The 26,619-nt window shown below is 40.3% G+C and overlaps 1 protein-coding gene across 8 annotated transcripts in view; it reads left to right on the forward strand.

Moving 5' to 3' along the window:
- Positions 1–26,619, forward strand: part of NFAT5 (nuclear factor of activated T cells 5) — a 132,698-nt gene that overhangs the window by 45,598 nt on the left and 60,481 nt on the right. For 3 of the 8 annotated variants that reach the window (XR_016308602.1, XM_089663267.1, XM_089663268.1), the window contains exons 2-4: positions 155–280; positions 16,702–17,224; positions 24,866–25,052. Coding sequence is in view for 7 of the 8 variants with exons in the window: in XM_089663267.1 (XP_089519393.1) it covers positions 155–280; positions 16,702–17,224; positions 24,866–25,052 (836 nt within the window). In the remaining variant the exon portion in view is untranslated. Of the gene's footprint in view, positions 1–152; positions 281–14,091; positions 14,206–16,203; positions 16,266–16,701; positions 17,225–24,865; positions 25,053–26,619 lie in introns of those variants that run through there. The other 5 variants (XM_089663269.1, XM_089663273.1, XM_089663272.1 and 2 more) reach the window with 5 other exon arrangements.

The following is a 26,619-nucleotide window of genomic DNA, read 5'->3' on the forward strand; positions in this document are numbered from 1 at the left end:
TCATATATATATATATATATATATATATATATATATATATATATAATGCAATTTGCTATTACATGCTTATGGTGTTTTGAGTTTGTATTACTGAAGAAGACTGCATATATTTTCATCTTTTAATTTTTTTGCATCTTGTTTTTTCCCTTTTTAGAATCTGTTTATGACCTGCTCCCAAAGGAACTGCAATTGCCCTCTTCCCAAGAGACCTCCATCGCCCCAATGAGTCAGACAAGTGGAGGTGAGGCAGGATCGCCTCCCCCGGCTGTAGTCGCTGCTGGTACGCATACCATTTCACATTTTCTTTAATAGGCGCATTCGTTTTTGTTTTTCTCTTATTTCTTCCGCGTTTTTGGTTTCATTTTATTTTATTACTGGATCAAATGAGCAGCGCTGTCAAAGTTAGTATGTTATGATGCCCTAGAGACAAAAAAAGACTCAATTTCTTTAAAAAGAAAAAAAAAATAACAAAAGTAGCACACTTCGCTTTATTCTCAGTTTTAACCCAGTTATAGTTGTAAAAAGTCCTAGAAACACGTAGGGATGAAGCCAAAATTAACTATTCAAACCTCACCTTTTCTTTTTGCTGGGAAATTTGAGAAGTCTTGGAAAAGAACAAAGTAAAATTATTGAGTAACAGGAAGCTATAAATCTTTTATTGCTCCTGTTGTGGCAGCATTATTCCTTGGATTTATGTAATGTGTGTTTATTTTTGATGAATGTCTCTATTGTATTCCCCTTTAAAAATAATAATTGGGGAGATTTAAAATAAATGAGGTTTAACTCAAGCAAAGTTTCCCATTGCAGATACTTACAAATATAAAAATGTATCTCCGGACCTAACTCTGACGACCTATTGGCTGTCCGGGGTCTGTTTTTCAAGTAGCTATTTAATCCTGTAATATTTCATATGATTTATTTTGCCGTAGTTCAAGCCCCTGACAGTCTTGATACATAAATGTTCATTACACTTTGCCTTTTGGTTGCATTTTCTTATTATACAACCCTTTGCTTTGGCATAAAGTGTGATTTTAATGTTGTTAACACTAAAATGTTCTTTGCACAATACAGTTTTATAAGCTGTTTCTCTGAATGATGTGGCTGTAACCAATTGTGTCACGAATTTGTGCAATTGTATATTTTGGAAGGGACAGTCGATTTTCCTGCTGTTTTAGATGTACTTAGTTACATAGTTGGTAAGGTTGAATAAAGACAACAGTCCATCCAGTTCAACTCATGTAGGTGTGAGTGTAGTTATGTCTCTACCACTTCCCATATCCCTGTACATTGTGCTCAAAAAGATGCCCATCTAAGAGTTTTTTTTGTTTTTTTTACAATTAGCAACATTTTCCCACTGCAGCCACTGATTGTGGAAGGGAATTCCACATCCTTACCACTCTAACAGTTAAACTAGGCAAATTAGGCAGTTTAAGGTTGAACCACTTCATCGAACGTCATTAAGTGGCCATGTGTGTTATTGAGTCACCTGAGACTTAATACTTTCCTCCCAATGTTAGAATCGCCAGTAAGATATTTGTATATCACAATCATATCCCCTCATGAGCCATCCCTATCCTTATTACCCATGGTAGATTCATATTTTTTTTCCATTATAAACTGTAGAACATTGATATTATTATAATTATACAGGATTTATATCACACCACTCAGCACTTTACAATATAAAGGGAGACCATACAGCAACCATTCACTTCAATACAAGAGGGTTAGACAATACAGGAAAGATACAATTCAATACAAGAGGGTTAGACAATACAGCAACGATACAATTCAATACAAGAGGGTTAAACAATACAGCAATGATACAATTCAATACAAGAGGGTTAGGAGGCCCTGCTCCTGGGAGCTTACACACTTATAATGCGTAAAGCTGTAATATGCTTCGTCAAAAATTGACATAATCTAAAAACATTGCCCTGGACTATATGCTTCAGCTTTTTATTTTGTTTTTACCTCGTGTGTTAAAGAAAAAATTCTATAAACCTGTCTGGGTTTTAACCCGAGTGTTTTAATTGAGTATTAAAGTATAACTTTGTGTTTCAATGGTTTTTATTAATTTTAAACATTTTAAACAAAGAGAGACGTAAGCAAAAGGTACGCCCACGTAAGGGGCTATCAATGGCACATTAAAAAAAAAGTGGAACTTTAATCAGAAAAATTAAGTCCTGATAGATCACTTCAGGCTGGCCCCTTTTGCAGGTATATCTATGTAAAATCTTAAATATGAGTGCCTATAGAGTCTAAAATCCAGTAATGTACTGTATCACCCTGCTTTGCACATGCTCAGTTGCTCTCTATTCTCGGCACTGTGCCTAAAACCACAGCCACTAGAGGCCAATCAGCTGACAGCTTTAAGATTTACTGTTGCTGAAGGGGGGAAAAAAGCAACAGGAATAGCACAGACTGTACTGAGGGAACACAGATTAGGGAGGGAGAAAAGAAAAGCATAAGAAGTCACAGGCCAAACTCTGCTGCCAGGGAGACACAAAAGAGGTAAACTTAAAAGTAGAGTGTCTTGTCTTATCTACATGATATTCCCTCCTATCTCCCTCGTCAGCAGCCTGTGCACATTAGCACTGTAAACCGCCTGATGGCCTTCCTCTCTATCTGAGCCAAGACAAGATTGTCCAGTAATGTACTGTATCACCCTGCTTTGCACATGCTCAGTTGCTCTCTATTCGCGGCACTGTCCTTAAAATCACAGCCGCTAGAGGCCAATCAGCTGACAGCTTTAAGATTTACTGTTGCTGAAGGGGGGAAAAAAGCGATAGGAATGACACAGACTGTACTGAGGGAACACAGATTAGGGAAGAAGATAAGAAAAGCAGAAGTGACAGGCCAAACTCTGCTGCCAGGAGACGCAAAAGAGGTAAACGTACAAGGAGAGTGTCTTGTCTTATCTACATGATGTTCCCTCCTATCTCCCTCATCAGCAGCGCCTCCCTCATAGCGCTGTAAAGCGCCTGTCAGCCTTCCTCTCTATCTGAGCCAAGACAAGACCATCCAGTAATGTACTGTATCACCCTGCTTTGCACATGGTCAGTTGCTCTCTATTCTCGGCAGTGTGCCTAAAATCACAGCCACTAGAGGTCAGTCAGCTGACAGCTTTAAGATTTACTGTTGCTGAAGGGGGGAAAAAAGAGAGAGGAATGACACAGACTGTACTGAGGGAACACAGATTAGGGAGGGAGAAAAGAAAAGCAGAAGAAGTGACAGGCCAAACTCTGCTGCCAGGGAGACACAAAAGAGGTAAACTTACAAGGAGAGTGTCTTGTCTTATCTACATGATATTCCCTCCTATCTCCCTCATCAGCAGTCTGTGCACTTTAGCACTGTAAAGCTCCTGTCGGCCTTCCTCTCTATCTGAGCCAAGACAAGACCGTCAAGGCTGGAAGTGTACATATTTTATGTTGTGTTGACACAATTTTTATTGAAAAGAGTTGTAAATCCAATACAAAATCCTGCATACAATGGATACATCCACAATCACATATCAAAAATAGCTTTGTAGAAACAGTACCAGCTGTTGCATCCAAAGAGCCAGATATACCGAGTGCAAACAAGAAAAAGTATAAAACTACAAAAATAAATAAATAGGGCATGTTTATATCTCAAGAACGAGATCGTAGCAGTTCACTTATACATAGGAGTTCAAAATGTATGACCATACCTGGTGGTAACACTAAAGACTAGTAAAAATAGCAAAGACATAGCTGCTTATCAGACAAAGATCAGTCCATCAGAGGTGGACTATACAAGAAACATTGGTCCCATTTTGCATCAAAACGGCTTTTTGGTTCTTGAATAGAATGAAAAATGTTTCCATCAACATTATCGCATCCATTCTAGAGATAAATTGCGAAAAAAGTACAGATAATGACTTGCATTGACATGCTATGACCTAGAGCTTAGCAACACATAAAGTATATATCAAGCTCTGGGAGATCGGGGATGGCAGAAAATAACAAACATTGGGAATGAAGGCAGATGCAAGGTCAAAAAGTTAAGCCCCGCCTTTTCACATGACCAAAATATACATAAAAAAAACACCAAAATGTACATATTTAATAATTAATGAAAGGGACACATAGTTTGAGACCAAGTAGAGGGGAAGAGTTTCCAATAAGGAAGTGACTGCTCTGGGCTTCAACAAAATGGCTGCCTTCAGGAAGAGGAAACAGGAGCAATGTTGGAGGCAATTTGCAGCACACACTAATTTTGGTAGCATAATTATTAATTTGGAATGTATGGTCTTTTGCTAAAGAACATTAATTGTAATCAAACTGTTATGGGTAAAGAGCCAATTTGTGTCAAAATGACAAGTTTGCAGTAAAGCCATGATCTTGATGTTATACGTACGTAATGTTTATTGAGAGCTGAAATGGTAACACTTTGATATTACTTTTACCTTCCCTGCTTGCATTGCGCACAGTCTGTGGATATTTTCCTTGAAGCACCTTATGTTCTTTAATTAATTAAAAAAAAAAAAAAAAAACAGCCACTCCACTTAAAGTGATACCAAACTTGCAATGTTTAATTTACATTATCTCTTTTCTTTCTGTATGTGGATGATGGCACTGTAATTATTACATAAAACACACATCTAAGTACCTTTTTTCCTAATCGAAATACAGCTGTCACATGACCCTGCTCTTTCCCAGTCTGTCTGCAGGGAAACAGTGGCAGGAGGAGCTTTGTAGTCCTCTGCTGCTGGTCACATGTTAAAAATAAAATAGCCTTTGGAATACAAAGTAAAAATAAATATTAACAAACTGTTTTAGATTATCATACATATATAAATAAAAAAAATAGAAAATAAAAAAAAACATATATATTATTATTATTATTATACAGGATTTATGGTGCCAACAGTTTGCTCAGCGCTTTACAATATAACGGGAGACAATACAGCAACAATACAGTTCAATACAAGAGGGTTAGGAGAGCCCTGCTCTTTGGAGCTTACAATCTAAGAGGGAGGGGCTAGTGATACAAAAGGTAATAACTTAGGAATGTACTGGTAGGAGGAGTAGAAGATTCCATTATTAGCTGAAGACAGGATAGGCTTCCCTGAAGAGAGAGGTTTTCAGAGATCGCCTAAAAGTGAGCAGAGTAGGCAATAGTCTGATAAATTGGGGTAGAGAGTTCCAAAGGATAGGGGGAAGCTCTGGAGAAGTCCTGGAGACGAGCATGGGAGGAGGAGACAAGGGAGCTAGAGAGCAGGAGGTCGTGCGAGGAGCGGAGAGGACGGTTTGGGTGATATTTGGAGACAAAATTTGTGATGTAATTTGGGGCGGAGTTATAAATGGCTATTAATGTTATTAATGTTTTGAATTTTATCCGTTGGGCAATGGGAAGCCAGTGGAGGGATTGGCAGAGAGGGGTATAGGACACTGAGTGGAGACCAGTGGAGGGATTGGCAGAGAGGGGTGGAGGACACTGAGTGGAGACCAGTGGAGGGATTGGCAGAGAGGGGTGGAGGACACTGAGTGGAGACCAGTGGAGGGATTGGCAGAGAGGGGTGGAAGACACTGAGTGGAGACCAGTGGAGGGATTGGCAGAGAGGGGTGGAGGACACTGAGTGGAGACCAGTGGAGGGATTGGCAGAGAGATATGGAGGACACTGAGTGGAGGGATTGGCAGAGAGGGGTGGTAGATACAATCTAAGAGATGCCATGCAGGCGCCCAACGTCCTCCTTACCAACCGAAGACGTTACTGGTTGTTAGGACGCCGGTGGCCGGAAGGTTGTAACGGTGCACAATGAAAACACATGGCTTTGTGTAATGAAAAGACAGGCTTGATCCACCCGCTGGCTTGTTAACCGGTTTAGGGAAATTTTTAGGCATTTTGCCGAGGCACCCCTGAAAACACCTAAAGGCACCCTTTTTGAAAAAGCAATAGATCAGTCGTTGATTAAAAGAATCCCAAGACAGATAGAGCTGTAGTAAAAAATGTCATAACCACTTCCTAGCAGCTGTCAAAGCTTCCAAGAAGCAGCAGAACTTTAAAAACCCATATAGCACAGTATGCCATGTTTTATCTTCCCACTCATAACCGGCAGAAGAAACCCAAACAAAAAGCATGAGGCTTATTGACATTGAGTGTAGAATGTAAATGGAATATTTTCGGAGAAGACGCCTTTTTATCTTTAAATATTCAGAGTTTCCAGATGAAAATTTGGATTAAGATGACAACCGCTTTAAATTTGTCATCTAGAACACGTTGCATCGGCATCATCCCTGTTCCTCGGTCAGGTTCCACCATTCCCAATTCTTCCATATAAAATGTAATACTTCACAGCACTGCTCATTCTGCTATCCAGTGGCCGTAACGCGTCTCCAAATCTGTGGTTTTATTGTGTTATTCCAGGCTAAACGCTCTGGTTTTTAAAATGTTTTTTTCCTGATCCTAAAAACACTGTTTTTATTATATATCAGATTCCCCCCCAAAAAATTTCTGAACCTTTGCCATCACCCAATACAACCACAGATGACCAAGTCCTCCTGTTTTTTGTTTTTTTTTTTTGCTTGCTGACTTTTGTATATCTAATTCGAATAGCCTAATTCATTACATGGAATAGAACGTCTGTTGCCTCGGTTCCTGCTATTCAAACCCAGGTCGGCACAAGTTAAAAATAACGTATCTTGTTTACATTGGCTGCAGTCTGTGCTGGTAATTGCAGATTAATTTTATCAGCCGCGGTTATCGCATTGCTTGCATGGGTTGATTAACCTATTAAATCAGCGCTGACAGTTTAGTGTTTTAATTGGGCTCACTGGGGAGAAATAAAAGGTATGACTTTTTTTTTGTTTTTTTTGTTGTTGTTAAAAGTAAACACGGTGCATTTTACACAGTAGACTCTGAGCCTAAACCAAAGGAAGTGTTGACCTTGGCAGCACCGCTACGCAGATGTAAACTTTTTTGTTGGCTTCTAAAAACAAAACTATTTTGGTATACCTAGCTGCGTTTCTTTAAATAAATGGAGGATATATATATGTATATTATTTTATTATTGGGGCTTCCTTTTGTGTGCTAGGGAACATTCCATTCTTATACAGTATTAAGAGTTCAAGGAGCAACACCAGGTCAGAAGTAAAACCAGTTGAAGTTCTAAAACGACCCGTTGCTGCTAAGCTTCATCTAATGAGTTTCAAATTTGAGCATATTTCACAGCACCTCTGGGTGGGTGTGCAGTCTCTGGTTACATTCCTGCTTTTGGAGCCATGAACCAATGTTCAGAGCCATGAACCAATGTTCAGAGCCATGAACCAAAGGGATTTACTAAAACGGAAAAGTGCAAAATCTGGTGCAACTCTGCACAGAAACCAATCAGCTTCCAGGTTTTATTGCCAAAGCTTAATTGAACAAGCAGAAGTTAGAAGATGATTGGTTACTATGCACAGCTGCGCCAGCATGCGAGTGCATCAGCCTTATTAAATCTACCACAATCTTTTGATCCATGAACCATTGTTTGGAGCCACAACCAATATGTTTGGAGCCACAACCAATATGTTTGGAGCCACGAATCAATATGTTTGGAACCACGAACCAACATGTTTGGAGCCACAACCAATATGTTTGGAGCCACGAATCAATATGTTTGGAGCCACGAGCCAATATGTTTGGAACCTCGAGCCAATATGTTTGGAGCCACAACCAATGTGTTTGGAGCCACAACCAATGTGTTTGGAGCCACAACCAATGTGTTTGGAGCCACAACCAATGTGTTTGGAGCCACAACCAATGTGTTTGGAGCCACAACCAATGTGCTTGGAGCCACAACCAATGTGCTTGGAGCCACAACCAATGTGCTTGGAGCCACAACCAATGTGCTTGGAGCCACAACCAATGTGCTTGGAGCCACAATCAATGTTTTTGCAGCCACGAACCAATATGTTTGGATCCACAACCAATGTGTTTGGAGCCTCGAGCCAATGTGTTTGGAGCCACGAGCCAATGTGTCTGGAGCCACGAGCCAATGTGTCTGGAGCCACGAGCCAATGTGTCTGGAGCCACGAACCAATATGTTTGTCCCCTTACAGATTGCTAGGAAGATCAGTTGTGTCAGTGGGACCTTATCTGAGAGGAAGACATTCCTCATTGCTCAACCAATATGTTTGGAGCCACGAACCAATGTTCTGAGCAAGTCTTCCCTTACTTGTGCCCACTGTACATACTTACATAGCCAGGTTTCAAAAAGACCCAAGCCCATCTAGTTCAACCAATAGCAGAAACCGTACATAAAATTGAAACTCTCCATGTGCAAAATCCTATTCTCGAAGTTGATTCAGAGGAAGGCGAAAAAAAACCCAATTTGCTGCAGTGGGGGAATAAAAAATCCTTGCTGATCCCACCCGCCCCCCTTGAGGCAATAGGATATTCACACAATCAACAATCTCTGGTGTTATTACCTATAAATGTTAATATACAGTTATATTTGGTGTATTTGGGAATGCATCCAGCTTGTTTTTTAAAGCAATCTACTGAGTTGGTCAGAACTAGTTTTTGAGGGCATCTTTTCCATATTTTAACGGCTCTTATCATGGCGAAGGTTAAATCTTTTCCTTCTGACATAAAACGTTCTCCCTCGGATAGAAGAAATGTACTTATTGTGGTTACATGAACAAAGGAGGGAGCTAGAGAAATAACAATAAAAACAAGCAAAAAAGCTGCAATATGTTTTTCCAGACATAGAGAGGACTTGGACTAAAAACAAAATTACATAAAGATCTGAAAGTCACTAGTTAAAGAGGACCTGTACTATAGAAGCTATGCCCGAAAAAAGGAAAACCATAGGCAAAAGGCTGGATAGCAGTATTGCCTGCTGGCTCCCTCCAGTGAATATTTTTCCTCTTACTGCCTTGTGTTCTTATGTGGAGGCAGCCATTTTGATAGAGACAGGGCTTTGCTTCCTCATGTCAGAGCTTAGGACCTTAAAACTTACTGGCCTGAAATTATGCACAGACCGAGGAATTTTGGAAAGGTAGGGTGACAAGATACCTTATTGCAGCCTTTCTCAAACTTTCCAACCCTTGAAATAACTTTCTAGTCTCAGGAAACCCCTGCTAATAATTACTATATCTACAACCCATGACACATTATGGGTGGGATGGTCAGTGGGAAGAATTCTCCTTACACTTGTGGTCATTGGGAAGGATTACCCCCTTACAGATTGCTAGGCAGATTAGTTGTGTCAGTGGGAACTTATCTAAGAGGAAGAAATTGCTCAAGAAACCCTTAGCAACCTCTGGAGTAACCCTGGTTGAGAAACCTTGCCTTACAGGATGAAAATAGGTTGTATCCAGGGCATCAATTTAAACCCAAAATGGTTAATGTTTGACTTGAGCGTACCCTTAAACTTTTTAACTGATACCAGATTTTTAAACTTGAGCGTATATATAGTAATCATTCTGATAAACGCAAACCTTTAAATTCTTTTTAGCACCGTGTTCAGGGAGAAAAAATATTTTCAAATGGTATGTATGCTATGCTTCATGCCTTGCAGTGTGGTTTAGTGTTTGTGCTGTTCAGACTCTCTCTCCATCAAAGGGTGGCTTTCCCTGTCATAGATTTTCCCTCCGCATTCACCCCGCTAAAATGCTGTCTCTCAGTCACACATCAAAGACGTTGACCGAACTGATTAGACGTAGATTGTTTTTGGAGAGAGAGCCCACAGATCTGTGTGAAGGCCCTCAAAGTATGGCAGAGCAAACCGTTGAAGTGTGAAACCACAGTAAAAGCCACTTTCCTATAATGTTTACAATAGAAAGTTGGATTAAGAAATGTTTGCCTTTTGTAAGCATCACCTTAAATTTTACCATACCTTTCTATATCTTGACCATATTCAACTCCATATACAAAATAGCTAGATCTGTTACCCTCTGGAGGCCAAAAATTGGGATGTTCTTGTCAAAATTGAGTTGTCCCCATATGCACCAGCTTTGTGGAAGCTGACGTTCCTCGTTGAAAATATCCATAGAATCCCCGTAGAGGCAAGAGGCCAACGATGGTTTCTAATACAAAAACACGAGACCTTGATTCACATTTATGGTGACAGGACCTAAACTTATGGAGAACTACAGACACAGAATTTCATTCAGTAACTGTTTGGATGGGAAAAAGCTGAGGAGTGAGCAGTGCTGTTGAGCGCATATCTAATATGGCAGAGCAAACCGTTGAAGTGTGAAACCACAGTAAAAGCCTCTTCCTTATAACGTTTACAATAGAAACTTGGATTACAGAATTTTTGCTTTTGTAAGCATCACCTTAAATTTTACCATACCTTTCTATAACTTGACCATATTCAACTCCATATACAAAATAGCTAGATCCGTTACCCTCTGGAGGCCAAAAATGGGGATGTTCTTGTCAACATTGAGAGTTGTCCCCAGATGCACCAGAAACATGCACACATATGGTGAGATGTGAACTTAGGACTTTGCGTCTGCAAGGTGATGGTGCCATCACCAGGGGCGGACTGACAACTCATGGGGCCCCTGTGTCCTTGCCCAAACTCAAAATAGCCTATGAAAAAGGTACCGGGGCATCTCATGGGGCCCCCTACTGACTCCGGGCACTGCCTGAGTTTCCAAATGGTCAGTCCACCCCTAGCCATCACCTTACAGAAGTTCTGTGTTTTAAAACAAAGTTAATTGTTTTTGATTCTCTTAATTATAGTTCCATGTCCACCGTAACAATGACTTCCAGGTAAAGAAATGAAGTATTTCCTACGACCATATGTGATTTATATTTAAGATATCTCTTTACCAGTTTGGTATTTGCAATGTTTATTATATTCCTTTGGTAGACATTTGGGACTTGAACTGAATTGGGATTTTGTGGAAGCTGAAGTTCCACGTTGAAAATATCCATAGAATCCCCATAGAGGCAGGTGGCCAACGATGGTTTCTAATACAAAAACACCAGATCTTGATTCACATTTATGGTGAAAGGACCTAAACTTACGGAGAACTACAGACACAGAATTTCATTTAGTAACGGTTTGGATGGGAAAAAGCTGAGGAGTGAGCAGTGCTGTTGAGCGCATATCTAATATGGCAGAGCAAACCGTTGAAGTGTGAAACCACAGTAAAAGCCTCTTCCTTATAACGTTTACAATAGAAACTTGGATTACAGAATTTTTGCTTTTGTAAGCATCACCTTAAATTTTACCATACCTTTCTATAACTTGACCATATTCAACTCCATATACAAAATAGCTAGATCCGTTACCTTCTGGAGGCCAAAAATGGGGATGTTCTTGTCAACATTGAGAGTTGTCCCCAGATGCACCAGAAACATGCACACGTATGGTGAGATGTGAACTTAGGACTTTGTGTCTGCAAGGTGATGGTGCCATCACCAGGGGCGGACTGACAACTCATGGGGCCCCCGGGCAATAGGGGATCATGGGGCCCCTGTGTCCTTGCCTAAACTCAAAATAGCCTATGAAAAAGGTACCAGGGGCATCTCATGGGGCCCCCTACTGACCCCGGGCACTGCCCGAGTTTCCAAATGGTCAGTCCACCCCTGGCCATCACCTTACAGAAGTTCTGTGTTTTAAAACAAAGTTAATTGTTTTTGATTCTCTTAATTATAGTCCATGTCCACCGTAACAATGATTTCCAGGTAAAGAAATGAAGTATTTCCTACGACCATATGTGATTTATATTTAAGATATCACTTTACCAGTTTGGTATTTGCAATGTTTATTATATTCCTTTGGTAGACATTTGGGACTTTAACTGAACTGGGATTTTTTGGAAGCTGAAGTTCCACGTTGAAAATATCCATAGAATCCCCATAGAGGCAGGTGGCCAACGATGGTTTCTAATACAAAAACACCAGATCTTGATTCACATTTATGGTGAAAGGACCTAAACTTATGGAGAACTACAGACACAGAATTTCATTTAGTAACGGTTTGGATGGGAAAAAGCTGAAGAGTGAGCAGTGCTGTTGAGCGCGTATCTAAATTGACCAAATCAAGATGGTATGAACACCGGTTCTGGACTTCATAACGTGCTTACATTGGTGGAGATGCTCATGCATTATCTTCAGACTGGCAGACCCCTGAACCCAATAACAATCACAACATCATTCAAATTAATATTTTTCATTCCCAAACGCATGCAGGCTAAACAGTGCTGTCATTGATTTGCATGTTTTTTTTAAACAACAACAATAAAGTCCTTATTGCCATCTCTTCGTTATTTGCCCTGGCTTCTCACGTGTGCAGAGAGCAGTGATACATGATTAAGCCCTGGTGGGAGGGGTGTGACCCAAAAGAAAAAAAACAAAATACAATAAAAAAGGGCGGGGTGAAATGCATCAAGGTGGTGTGGTTTGGTGGAGATATGTAGACTGAGTCCGCTCCTTATCATTTAATCACCTGTGCTGGTCTCGGTAGTAGTGGCAATCCTTTTACTTGACTGTCACAAGAGGAACCTAACATCAGAGAGTGACCTATATGCTCAGATAGAAGTGCCAACATCCCCATATAATAATCGACAACACAACCTCTCAATAATAATGGGACTTTTTAGACAACCGTCTAATGATAAGTAGTTCTGAAGGAGCAAAGGATTGCTCATCTGCTGTCTTGGGACTACTTAACTTTATGTGGACCAGCTTGATCTACATATTTGGACACGTTTTCAGGGCCAAGGAGTTTTTCCAGCATTTTGAGAACTTAACGATTCCATTGCCTTTCATATGTATGTAGCTTTAAAGGCATAAGAGTCTGCACATCATTTTGGGTGTTCAAATAAATTTTCAACAATAGTAAGGTGCTTGTGGATCACACTGCTCTTCTTGAGATTCTCCTGAATCCTGCGTCAAGGACTGTTTCTTCACAAATAAATATATATTTTTCTCTGCCCCTGAGAAATGGTTTTATAAATGAAATTTAGCTCCGCCCCTGAGGAATAGTTTGACATGTCAGTCTAAATCCTACACATACTAATGCAACAATAGTGAATATATTGATATCTTAATATTTGTTATGTGTGGATGAATGGCATGAATATTTTTGATTGGCGATTTGATAGGATACGGTTGCCTGTAATTTTATTATGTTGTAATGATTTTGCTGAAATAAAATATTTCTGGATTTTATCCATATTTCCTTGTATTGCATTAGTGCCTAAAACGTCCCATGATTATTTAAAGGTTGTGTTGTCACAGGAAGGACAGGGCTGTTTTGATACATAGGCTGTGATTGGTAGCCCAGCTTCCCCTTCTATGAGCTGCGTAAGGGGCATGATGGCAGCTCCCAATGGAGGAATAGGCTGTGGTTGATAGCCTAGCTTCCCCTTCTATGGGCTGTGTAAGGGGCAAGATGGCAGCTCCCAATGGAGGAATAGGCTGTGATTCATAGCCTAGCTTTCCCTTCTATGAGCTGCCTAAGGGGCAAGATGGCGGCTCCCAATGGAGGAATAGGCTGTGATTCATAGCCTAGCTTCCCCTTCTATGAGCTGCGTAAAGGGGCAAGATGGCAGCTCCCAATGGAGAAATAGGCTGTAATTGATAGCCTGGCTTCCCCTTCTATGAGCTGCGTAAGGGGCAAGATGGCAGCCCCCAATGGAGGAATACCCACGTCTTGGGGGACTGTGGTTTCTGTAACCATTGATAAAGGAAAGTTACTTTAAAACCAAGAACACAAAATATTAGTCACTTGTACTTTTAACTAACAAGTCTGTTTAAGTCTCCCTCCACAACTGCAGCCAGTTACAAGATCCTTGGTGACAGGTACTTGGTTAATAGCTAAACCTGAGGCAACAGAACAATGTTTTTTTTTGAATTCTGAAAACTAATATCTAACAAATGTAAATTGTTTGAGACATTAAATGTAAATGATGGGGGGGGGAAAACTGTGTTTTAGGGTATGCATTTTGGAAACGGAAGGGGGCTTGTGAATGTGACAACTAAAATATTTTGGAGTGAATGTGGACTAAACCCGTATGAATTTGACCTAAAAATTCCATGTGATAATTGGATTGCTTTTTTTTTATATTTGCTGGGATGCTAGCTGTTTTCTCTATTAATACAGTTAACTTGCATTCTAGCTCCGCCACTCAGAGGCAGGCATCGTATGGTGGGTTGTGTGACTATGTCTGTCTATCAATAGTGAAGACAAATATTGCCAGAGACACTAAACCCATCCAAACTCACCCAGGGTATAGGTCGGTCTCGTTTTCAGACTTCTTCCTAAGCCTTTTATTTTTTTTTAAATCTTTCTTTGTATTTTTTTTATTTTTTTTTTTATTTTTAATAGTCGATTGATGATGAATGTTGGCAAAATGTTCAATTGATAATGTTTTTTTTAACTCACAACATTCAAAAATTTTAAAAAACACAAGCCTAGAAAAAATAATTGGGTAAAGAAGTTATCACCGTGGATTTGCGGTCACTTTGCTCTTCATTTCAACATAAAATCAGCCTTTTAATTGGCTTAGGAATCTAACAACCCGCCGGTAATCTGGTAAGAGTTGGTTGTTTAGTTTTGGCTGAAATAAACTTGATAAAAAAGCAATTTAAAGAATAAAAAAAAAACAATACGTTTGTCATTTGTTAGCACTGTTTTATGAGCTCAGATTCATTTGTTTTACATCGACAAGCAATTTTATTTTTGCTGCATATTTTGTATTTTTAAAAACGTCAGCAGATACTTGGCTAATAGTACACATGAAATAATTTTGTTACATTTAAAATTTGGTCATTCAACACAAATTCTGATTGAATGAATTAATTGAAATAGTTGCAAAAAGTATTTAAGCAATGCAAAGAATCATTATTTCTAAATATATATTCAAACCTTTTTTTATTTTTTATCTTAGCTCTTGGACAGTGTTTGAAATGTCTAGTCTGCAATATGTGGTTAAAATATTTGATTTTTTAAAATCATTTTATTTGAAAATATATTGGAGAAGAGTAATTTTTGTGATAAATAACTTTTTGCACTTTTGTAATAATATTTATTTTAAACATATATTTATGCTGGTGTTACTAAATGATATTGTAAAAATAAAAAACTGCCAGACAAAGGAAATCTGCTGCATGTGATGACTTTTTAATATTAATGAAATCATTTTTACAGGTTGAGATTAAATATCATTTTTCAATTCTTTAATATTCATTGAAGGGTAGGGGGGCTTATAAGTGCACTTAAAAAGCTTTATTTGTTCTGTAGTAAATATGTCGGCTTTTTGCCTGTTTTTATTGTGAGCAGAAAAAAGTCATAATGTGTTCTGAATGAAGAACTTGTACCAGGGCAGACCAAAGTGACTGCAAATCTACTGAAACTTCAACTAAATTTTATCTTGTTAAGATTGACATGGAAGCATTTTATTAATGCATGGCAAAAACACCCACAGCACCTCTACAGTATATGATTTTCTTTTAAATGTGAATGCTTTTGAAAGTCACTGAATATTTTTTGTTTCAGCTGCAAAGTTAACAAATGTGCACAAACAGTGTGTAAAATGGAACTGATAAAAAAAAAACTGCTGGCTTAGTTTGAGCAGTATTTAATGTAATTTGTAAAGAGTATTTCAAGAATATTACAATTATATAATAATTATAATTGCAGTTTTATGATCTTTCTGCTGCAGAGTTTTCACTGCATCTCTGCGTACCATAAATATCCACAAATGTATTGTAGCTTCAATGTAATCTTCAGTATAAGATTTGAACAATGATTTTAACATTTGGTTAGTCACCGCACATTTTTATTTTACATATTTTTGGGGTTTCAGGAAGCTTTTAAAATCCATTTGTAAGATTTAAGAGTTTGATAAAAACATAGTAAACTTTAACCAAAAGTGTTTAGTTTAGTAAAAACTACTAAAGCAATTTTAAATCATGTTTTATATATATAAAAGAAATTCCTTTAAAGCAGTCCCATAGTGGACTTTGGTTTTGCTTTAGTGGACAGCAGAGGACAAACTATGGTTCTGTTGCCATTCTTCTGACTTGTATAAGAATATTCAGATGTAGTAAGTTTTAATCATCCTTTTTTTTTTTTTTTTTTTTTTTTCTAAAATGCTTAGGTTCCCGACTATCAGTTCCATTTTGCTTACAAATGAGTTTGTTTTTATACTATATTTTTCTTTAATTTTATGGTCGATGACTGGAATAATTGGCAGCTGTTTCTCATTTATTTTCTCATATTTTTATTCCAGGACTTGCCTCTGAAGCAGGGAGTGTCTGCATTAAAAATGACCTGTAGTTCTCTGCTTCATAGGTTAGAAACTTATTTTAAATATTTTGTGGCTACAGACAGTCCCATTAAATAAAAATTTAAAAAAATTTTAAATTCAAATTGGCTTTGAATGTTTTGCCCATTTTTAAGGGGGTATTCTAGTTTTTCAATTTGGCTAAACTATTCTTTAATGGCAGTAAATTTTAAATTATGTTACTGTTGTTCACTTTTTTAAGAAGTTTTTTAGGAAAATGGCACTGCCTAAATAGTTTGGGCATTTAAAATTGTGTGTGCCTTATTGCAAATTTTACTTTCTTTAAAAATTGTTTAGTTCTTTCCAAATTTCAACATTTATTTGGGAATTTAAAAAAAAATTATATATTATTGGAAAAAAAATATAAAGTCACCTAATTCCATTGGGACTGCTGGCCATTACCGGTGAAAATGTGTGTATTTACTTTTGGATTGTACACTGCAGATGCCTCATCTTCCACCATGGGCGGTGCTCGCAGTTCCTTTACCACCACTTCCAGTCCTTCTAATTACTCTACCTCACTCACCGATACCAAAGCTATGCAATCCTCTGCCACGGGGGTAAGTAAGCCAGGGGTAAGTGAACCGCTGTTAGCCAATAAAACGGGCCGGCAGCAGACCGCGCCATTAAGATGGACGGTCCTAAACATTTCTCCACCCCCGGAAGACCTGCTGGATAGCAGTCAGATGTCCTGTCAAGATGAAGGGGGTGGACTGGAGTCTGAGCAGAGTTGCAGCATGTGGACAGAAGACTCCATGTCTAATTTCAGCAACATGAGTTCCCATTCTTACAATGATAACAATGAGGTCCCACGTAAGTCACGCAAGCGAAACACGAAGCAGAAGCCGGGGGCCAAGAGACGAGATTCCAACATGGACGTTTTTGATGCCGACAGCGCCAAAGCTCCACATTACGTTCTCTACCAGCTTGCCTCGGACAACAAAAGCAACTCCCAGGCTGGAAATGGGTTGGTATTCGTGTTTACTACACGCTCCCTCTATCCTTTTGGCACATCCTGCTTTTCACTCACACTTCGTACTGCAGCACTGGATTATATAGGTCACCTAAACTAATGTTTAGGACTTTATTGGGGGAAAAAAAAATCATAAATTATGACTCAAATCAACTTTTAGTGCCAATACAAATGCATTGCTGTCATAGAACTATACTCGTTCTCATGTATCCTATAATGCAGGGGTGGCTAACCTGTGGCTCTCCAGCTGTTGTGGAACTACATTTCCCATGAGGCATTACAAAGATGGGAAGTTACTGACTTGCAGAGGCATGATGGAACTTGTAGTCCTGCAGCAGCTGGAGAGCCGCAGGTTGGCCACCCCTGCTATAATGCATCTGCGGTACGAAGGGCTTTGGTGTCTTAAAAGCTTTTTCAGTGATTTCCAATCTAGCGTTGATTTGTATTGATTTTTCATTACGAAAGCACTGTGATCACCAAACCTGAATAATATCAAACATACATAAGCTGATTTTTCTGATCTAAAATTCTATTCAAAAGCTATATTTCAAGTTCAGTGGACTTTGATGAGTTGGATCAACAGTTGGCTTCTTCTATTTCTTAGCTTACTCAAAGCCACTTGAGTTCCCAGCACCCTCATCTTCCATGGCAGTTAAGGAGTTGGCCTAATGTTGCCCTTATACTTTTCTTTGACTTCATGTAAATTGTTTAGAATACAGAGGAAGAAGCTTGGCACTGTCTCTTGGCTTCTTAATGAACTGAATGAGGAGACAATCAGGAACTCCTCAAGAAATAAGAAGCCAATAAGGGATTCAACCAGATTATTTCCACCTTAACAGTTGAATTCCACCCAAAACTTCACCAATGCTAAACCTACTCCCACCATCATTTCAAGCCTAATCTATCTAAGTAAAGAAAAGATCACTATACATCCCTATTTTGCTGGTCCCGTCCCAGGCTGAGCTGTCGGCGGTGGTTTCTGTGTAGAGTAGAGGCAGCAGACAATGGATGTCCCATAGTAAATCTATGGTTCGTGTCAGCTCCTCTGCATTTCTCAGCCGTTGTCCGCTTTCTCTATAGAGAAGCTTCTGTTGGAGGCCGGACTGGAGCGGCTTCAAAATAGGTAAGTATAATGATTTTTTTTTCTTTACAGGTTGGATAGATTAGGCTTCGAATGGGGTTGAAAGTAGGTTTAGCATTAGATAGGTTTTTGGTGGAATTCGACTTTTTTTTTTTTTTTATTCTTTCGAATCATGTAATTTTTATTAGGAATTCCACTTTAACTGTTTGTCTTAACAGGCCTTAGACTTTATTTGGCAGTAAGCTATGCACAGTGGAGGCATCTGTTTTGTTAGCATCTGCTTGTTCAAAAATATAATTCAACTTCACTGTCGGAACTAGCCCACAGAACTTTTTAAAGGGGCAAAAGCCTATGGTCTCATTGTTACTGATACATTGAAATCGAGTGTTCTGTATATTTTGCCCAGTTACATTCATTATCAAGCCACCACTTTATAAATGCATTTTGTTTTCCCATTCAATTGATAAGAGTGTTCCCACTTGTATTCCACTGCACTGTTTTTTGTTCTTCTTTTTGTTTCCAGTTATATATGCCTTTTGGATATATGTGGAGCTTGCAATGAAGAGCAAGTCTACTCTGGTCACAGTGAGGTTTTCTTCATCTGAAGTTATAAGTAGCAGTGAGACCATATGCTTACTTTTATTTTTTTGCTATAAAAAAAAAAAATACAAAATCATCAGAAAGATCTGCCTTAGTCCTTAGGTATTGTGCCTCCATATAGTGGCTTTATTCCATACACCTCTTACATCACATAGGGGGTTATTTACTAAAACAGGAGAGTGCAAAATCTGGAGCAGCTCTTCATAGAAACCAGTCGGCTTCCAGGTTGTATTTTTTTTTGTCAAAGCTTAATTGAACAAGCTGAAGTTAGAAGCGGATTGCAAACATAAAAATGACTACGCTTCCTCTCCCATAAACTACTTTAAATAAATAAGTGGGGGTGAGTGGGGCTCTGGAGGGGAAGCACTAATTGGAGCACTGCGCACAGAGAATTGCTATGGATAGGGAGATTTATACTGTATCACTTAATATTCACTCCGGATATGGATGGGGGTTTCTTTGCGATTTTTTTTTTTTTTTTTTTTTAATGTTTGCACAATTATTGGGACTATATATATATATATATATATATATATATATATATAATATGTGTATGTATGTTTCATACAATTTTCCTGTATACACAGTTTCTTGGCATTGTATATTTAGCACTATTGTCGCCGGCGCCTCTAGGCCCTTTAAGAGTTTTAGAAGCCTGGAGGCAGGGCGGGGTTTTAGGGTCATGTGACTGTTGTGATTCGCGGTCACATAATCAGAAAAGATCGGGACCTTTCCGGGAGTCGCGGAGATATGTGCTGGGAGCGTGCAGGGCGCGCGCTCTCATCACATATGTATTTTCTAATTGCACGCAAATATCAAGGCCCAGACGTGAGAGGCTGCATATTTGCGTTTGGCGTCAAGGGGTTAAGCACCTTGTATTTACTTATTGGTTTATTTGGGATTTAGTCTCCGGGGAAGAGGGATATAATTGCCAGCCCACTGGGCATTATAGCACATGCACATTGTGTAGTAGGGAGTTCATTCACATATTTAATGAATCATTTAAAGTAGTTTTTGGGAGAGGCAGCTCAGCAATTTTTCTGTTTGCATTCACACATTTGTTCACCGGTACACATTTGTGATTTTGCTAGCAGCAGCCAGTCTAATGGATCAGTCCTCTGCGCAGGTTATATTCACACACACTAGAAGCGGATTGGTTTCTATGTACAGCTGCACCAGATTTTGCACTCTCCAGTTTTAGTAAATCAACCCCAATGTTTCTGGATTTTGCAACATTGAAGAGGTAGCCTGCCTTTACTTCCAATAGTACAGGTTAAGTCAGTAGACACTCATCATTACCACCTTAGCTAGTATTTAACTAAAATCGGTCTGCCTTTTAATACTACTGAAATAAATTAATTGTGTCCTTAATAAATAAATCAATAACTTCATGTATTTAAATTGCCATCTATACAAGTGCCATCCCTCTAATTAATATACCATTCTGTGAACTATTACATAATGAAAATATAGTGAACTCTCTCCACGCATAAAGATTTCTACATAAAATGGAACAAAAAGTCCAATTTCCATAAAAAGCTGAGTGAAATGACTAGTGCTCAAACTTCACAATCTTCAATGCGTGCAAATCATTCTGTACTCCCCTCTTTCACTACCCTCACCAAAGTTCCATAACCCCCTATGAAGCTTTAATTGGTCTCAAGAGCTTTCAAGATGGTTACTATCTCCTCCAGTGGTTCCAGTGTCCCCACTGTATGAAAAAACTTCCCACGGGTCTTCTTCGGTAAGGGGAGAAAAGAGCCAGGAGGCAGCCTCCGGTAGTGTCATTCTGTTTTATTTAAACCATAAAAACATTTAAAATCCACTTAATCACAATGCTTGCCATGTATACAAGCCATAGCGCATGTGTTACTCCTGTATCCACCTGCATTCTACCAACTGGAAATACGAAAGCAGAAGTAACGCAACGAACCCCTCCCAACGTGTCCTGATGTCCTCAGGAACGACCCACCTTAGATAATGTTTGTTAAAAAAAATACTCCTTCGCTTGAGGTTTCCTATATCTGCAACTTTGTGTCCCAAAATAAGGATCTCACATAAACCTTTTAGAAGACCCAAACAAAGTAGTAAACAACCTTAAAACAGAGAACATATCCGCTTTTGCTCATTGAAGGAATACGTATTCTTTGTATAATCCTTTGGTAGTCAATTTACCTACCTTACACATAAAAAAAAAACATGTTGATTCTTACAGCCATTTACCCATGATGTCCTGAACTATGGTTGCCGATTTCTAAGCAGTACTAATGCTCCTAGGAATGTGGCTAAATAATTTCTAAAGAGGCCATGATATTCATAACTATTTAATTAGCTTTGCTAATGTTGCTGGTTATGCACCATATTCATTCATTGTGAATTTACTTAATTACCAAATTCAATGCAACGCAATTGTCTATGTAATCGTGATGTGCCTGTGACTTGGAGGTACGGCTGCCATCTTAAAGCTCTACTAATACTGAAGCGGCCTATTGCATTTGGTGCTCATAGTCTTTCACTTCCACAGTCAGAATGGTTCTTTGAACTGACCTTCTTTGAGAGCATCCTTGACCAAAGCCAAAATTTGAAAGTGATTCTGCCACAACCATTATCTGTTCAAATACGATCCAATTCCACTACATCCTGAGTTCCAGGACCACTCGTAGAGAGTGTTAAGTCTAGTACGCCCCTTGGGGGTTAGGAATAGTGCCCCAGCATTGGTGTCAGTGGGAGGAATAGTGCTCCATCATTGGTATCAGTGGGAGGAATAGTGCTCCATCATTGGTATCAGTGGGAGGAATAGTGCTCCATCATTGGTGTCAGTAGGAAGTATAGTGCCCCATCATTGGTATCAGTGGAAGGAATAGTGCCCCATCATTAAGGCCAGTGAGAGGAATAGTGCCCCATCATTGGTGTCAGAGGGAAGAATAGTGCTCCATCATTGGTGTCAGTGGGAGGAATAGTGTCCCATCATTGGTATCAGTGGGAGGAATAGTTCCCCATCATTGGTTTCAGTGGGAGGAATAGTGCCCCATCATTGGTATCAGAGGAAGGAATAGTGCCCCATCATTAAGGTCAGTGAAACAAAATGATGTTCCACCCTGGTGATTGTTGATCTTCACAGTCATATTTAGACTCCCCGCACAGCTGCTAAATGGAGGTTAATAGTACGAAGTCTGTCTGACTGCATATCTATTTCTGTGATTTCAGCCAAGCTTTAGGTTAGGGAAGGGTTGGGCAACTGCGACCCTCCAGCTTTTGTTCCTGTTTATGCACCATATTCATTCATTGTGAATTTACTAAATTACCAAATTCAATGCAACAGAATTGACTATGTAATTGTGATGTTCCTTTGGCTTGGAGGTACGGCAGCCATCTTAAAGCTCTACTAATACATGAGTGAATGTTGCCCACCATGGAGCCACTCGGTTGACTGATAAAATAAGAAAGCCGACAATGCATTAACTGTAAAGCATGGACATCAGTAGGCTACAATACTCTGCTGGATAAACATAGATGGTTGTGAAGCATACAGACTTTTAGGATGGTCTCCTCATGTATGATGAGAAGGGCAGTGTACATCCCAGCAATTGCAGCTACTGATTGAATAAATGGTTGATCAAAGCACAGGAATCTTACGTGTACACTTTATTTGTTCAAACCTTGTTTTGGGGGTCTTAAATGCCCCTGAAGCAGCCTATTGCATTTGGTGCTCCTACTCCTTCACTTCCACAGTCAGGATGGTTCTTTGAGAGCATCCTTGACCAAAGCCAAAATTTGAAAGTACATCCCAGCAATTGCAGCCACTAATTTCTTCCATGCTTGTGAATAAATGGTTGATCAAAGCACAGGCATCTTATGTGTACACTTTATTTGTTCAAACCTTGTTTTGGGGGTCTTAAATGCCCCTGAAGCAGCCTATTGCATTTGGTGCTCCTACTCCTTCACTTCCACAGTCAGGATGGTTCTTTGAACTGACCTTCTTTGAGAGCATCTTTGATCAAAGCCAAAATTTGAAAGTGAATCTGCCACAACCATTATCTGTTCAAATACGACCCAGTTCCACTACATCCTGAGTTCTGGGACCACTCGTAGAGATTGTTGAGTCTAGTACGCCCCTCGAGGGTTAGGGGCCGATGTGAAGATGTGTACAATATATATATGTACAGCGCTGCGTAAATTGACGGTGCTATATAAGTACCTGAAATAAATAAATAATAGTACAGGGTAAGATATTGGGATAACAATAAGGGAATGCATGTGAGGGATTTCTTGATCTGGATCAGAGATCTCCAAACTTTTTTAAACAAAGGAACAGTTTTACGACCTTCAGACTTTAGGAGGGCGGGACTGTGGAATAAAAAAATTAAATTGGTATCAGTGGGAGGAATAGTGCCCCATCATTGATGTCAGTGGGAGGAATAGTGCCCCATCATTGATGTCAGTGGGAGCAATAGTGCCCCATCATTGGTGTCAGTGGGAGGAATAGTGCCCCATTATTGGTGTCAGTGGGAGGAATAGTGCCCCATCATTGGTATCAGTGGGAGGAATAGTGCCCCATCATTGGTGTCAGTGGAAGGAATAGTGTTTTATCATTGGTGTCAGTGGAAGGAATAGTGCCTTATCATTGGTATCAGTGGAAGGAATAGTGCCCCATCATTGGTGTCAGTGGAAGGAATAGTGCCCCATCATTGGTATCAGTGGGAGGAATAGTGCCCCATCATTGGTGTCAGTGGGAGGAATAGTGCCCCATCATTGGTGTCAGTGGGAGGAATAGTGCCCCATCATTGGTATCAGTGGGAGGAATAGTGCCCCATCATTGGTGTCAGTGTGAGGAATAGTGCTCCATCATTGGTGTCAGTGGAAGGAATAGTGCCCCATCATTGGTGTCCGTGGAAGGAATAGTGCCTTATCATTGGTGTCAGTGGAAGGAATAGTGCCCCATCATTGGTGTCAGTGGAAGGAATAGTGTTTTATCATTGGTGTCAGTGGAAGGAATAGTGCCTTATCATTGGTGTCAGTGGAAGGAATAGTGTCTTATCATTGGTATCAATGGAAGGAATAGTGCTCCATCATTGGTGTCAGTGGAAGGAATAGAGCCTTATCATTGGTGTCAGTGGAAGGAATAGTGCCTTATCATTGGTAGGAATAGTGCCCCATCATTAAGGTCAGTGAAAAAAAAAGTGTTCCACCCTGGTGCCTGTTGACCTGCACAGTCGTATTTAGACTCCCCGCACAGCTGCTAAATGGAGGTCAATAGTACGAAGTCTGTCTGACTGCATATCTATGCTGTGATTTCAGTCAAGCTTTAGGTTAGGGAAGGGTTGGGCAAGTGCGACCCTCCAGCTTTTGTTCCCCATGAGTCCCTGCAAGACTGACAGTTAAAAAGCACGATTCCCAGAGAAATGATGGGAGTTGTAGTTCCACAACAGCTGGTTGCCCACCCCTAGGGTGGGGAGAGTAGCCCCTGATACATGTCCTGTAATCATTCCTTGACTTCTGGCTGCAGCTTTGGTCTCTACTACCGATCAGAAAACTCGGCTCAGGACCGGTGTATTACAATATGTGATGAGACGAGCGTTGAGTGCTTTGTTGCCACACTCGCGGAATGATACACTAGTAGTACACAAGGAACATATCACTTATAAAGTGTATCCCCTGGTTTTATTATATAGATAGAGGGGGGAAAAAAGAGGATACATCCTTGAAACTCACGTAGGGCTAGTAACCTTATAACAGCAGAAAGTGCCCTGTGGCCTCATGATCTGACTAGTCTTTAGTAAAGATCATATTGCCACCAATAGAGTCCTTTCCATAAAACAGATGCCCCCGTTGTGTGTAGGTAATCCACAGACCCTGTAGTAGATTAGTAAAGAGAATAGTCTCCTCTACATTCACACTCTAGTTTATAGTGGTCTTTTCAAGCATGGAACTCATTGCACTTTAATTTCATTCAGAGCGTCAGACACCCAGAAAGGAGGGAAGAAGAACCCTGTGTTGTGTGAACAGTTTCCCAGTAAGAGCGAGGGAAAAGAACTGAAGATCGTGGTGCAGCCGGAGACTCAACATCGTGCTAGATATCTGACGGAGGGGAGTCGCGGTTCTGTCAAAGACCGCACACAACAGGGATTTCCTACGGTTAAGGTAAGTGTTTGGAGATAGGCTACAGAGGAGAGCTTGTTGGAACATTGAGGATTCTCTACAGTCAGAGGTGTGGTTGCAACTATGATTTCTGCAGTGGACACAACATTTAAGAAGACCAGAGAATCAATACCAAATCATCAGAGATTCTTTAGGACTCATTTACACTTTCTTTGACGTTAACACACATTAAAGTGTCTAGCTCTTCAACGTGAATTTTTTATGCTTTTTTGAAGTCTTAATGAAGCTTGGCAAATGCCTTGTATGTGTGTTAATTTTCTATTTGTTTTAAAGGGGCTCAGTAGAACTCAGGCTCATTGGAACCCTCATTTAGCAGATCCCCAGCTTATTAGTACCCTCATTCAGCATATCCTCTACTCAGTAGTACCCCCAGCTCTGCCAATCCTCTGCTCGGTAGTACTTCCCGCTCTGCTGATCCCCTGCTCAGTAGTACCCCCAGCTCTGCCAATCCCCTGCTCCATAATACCTACCGCTCTGTTAATCCCCTGCTCAGTAGTACCCCCAGCTCTGCCGATCCCATGCTCGGTAGTACCTCCCACTCTACTGATCCCCCTCTCAGTAGTACCCCCAGCTCTTCCGATCCCCTGCTCAGTAGTACCCCCAGCTCTTCCGATCCCCTGCTCAGTAGTACCCACAGCTCTTCCGATCCCCTGCTCAGTAGTACCCCCAGCTCTTCCGATCCCCTGCTCAGTAGTACCCCCAGCTCTGCCGATCCCCTGCTCAGTAGTACCTCCCGCTCTGCTGATCCCCTGCACAGTAGTACCCCCAGCTTTGCTGATCCCCTGCTCGGTAGTACCTCCTGCTTTGCTGATCCCCTGCTCAGAAGTAACCCCCAGCTCTGCTGATCCCCCACTCAGTAGTAACCCCCAGCTCTGCTAATCCTCTGGTTTGTTGGCCCTCCTGTCTCTCTAGTCCCTGTCCACCTCCTGCTATATTGCTTCTGTGCCGCGCACCACATGCAACTTTGCTAGTTTCTCGTGCTCCAGTGCCCCAGCTCTGTTGATCCTCTGCCACTCCGTTTTCTCTCTCCAGTCCCCACACACCTTCTGCTTTAGCGGTCCTATGTTGCACACCACATGTACTTTCTGCTAATGGCACTGCTCCAGTCCAGACCCCCACTCACCTTTCTGCTACCCCTCACTGCACACCTGTGACGCCTGCACCAGACACTCCCAGAATATATACACATGAGCCGGAAGTGACTTCTGATGACATCTTTCCGGTTCACTTGTTGGTTTCCCAGTGCATCCTGGGATATCTCATATCAGCAAAACCTCCAAAACAAAGTGAAGCGAAAGCAGAATAAAAGCCTCTCAAAAGCTGCAGGTGCTGTTAGCGAGCCTTGTCATAGACTTCTATGGAGGCTTTGGAGGACCAAGAAAGTGACATGGGGTATAGTTTTTGAAACAAAATGAATGCAAGGTGTAAACAGGACTGTAAGCTTACCATTTTATTTAGTGACAGGCTTTTATTGGCATTCAGAGTGCTTTTAAAAAATGTGTGTCAAATGCCACATTTTGAAGCATATGTAAATGAGCCCTTACTGTTG

The sequence above is a fragment of the Staurois parvus genome, unplaced genomic scaffold (assembly GCF_062004578.1).
Source record: "Staurois parvus isolate SC_StPar_1 unplaced genomic scaffold, SC_StPar_1.0 ptg001644l, whole genome shotgun sequence".
NCBI classification, from domain to species: Eukaryota; Metazoa; Chordata; class Amphibia; order Anura; family Ranidae; genus Staurois; species Staurois parvus.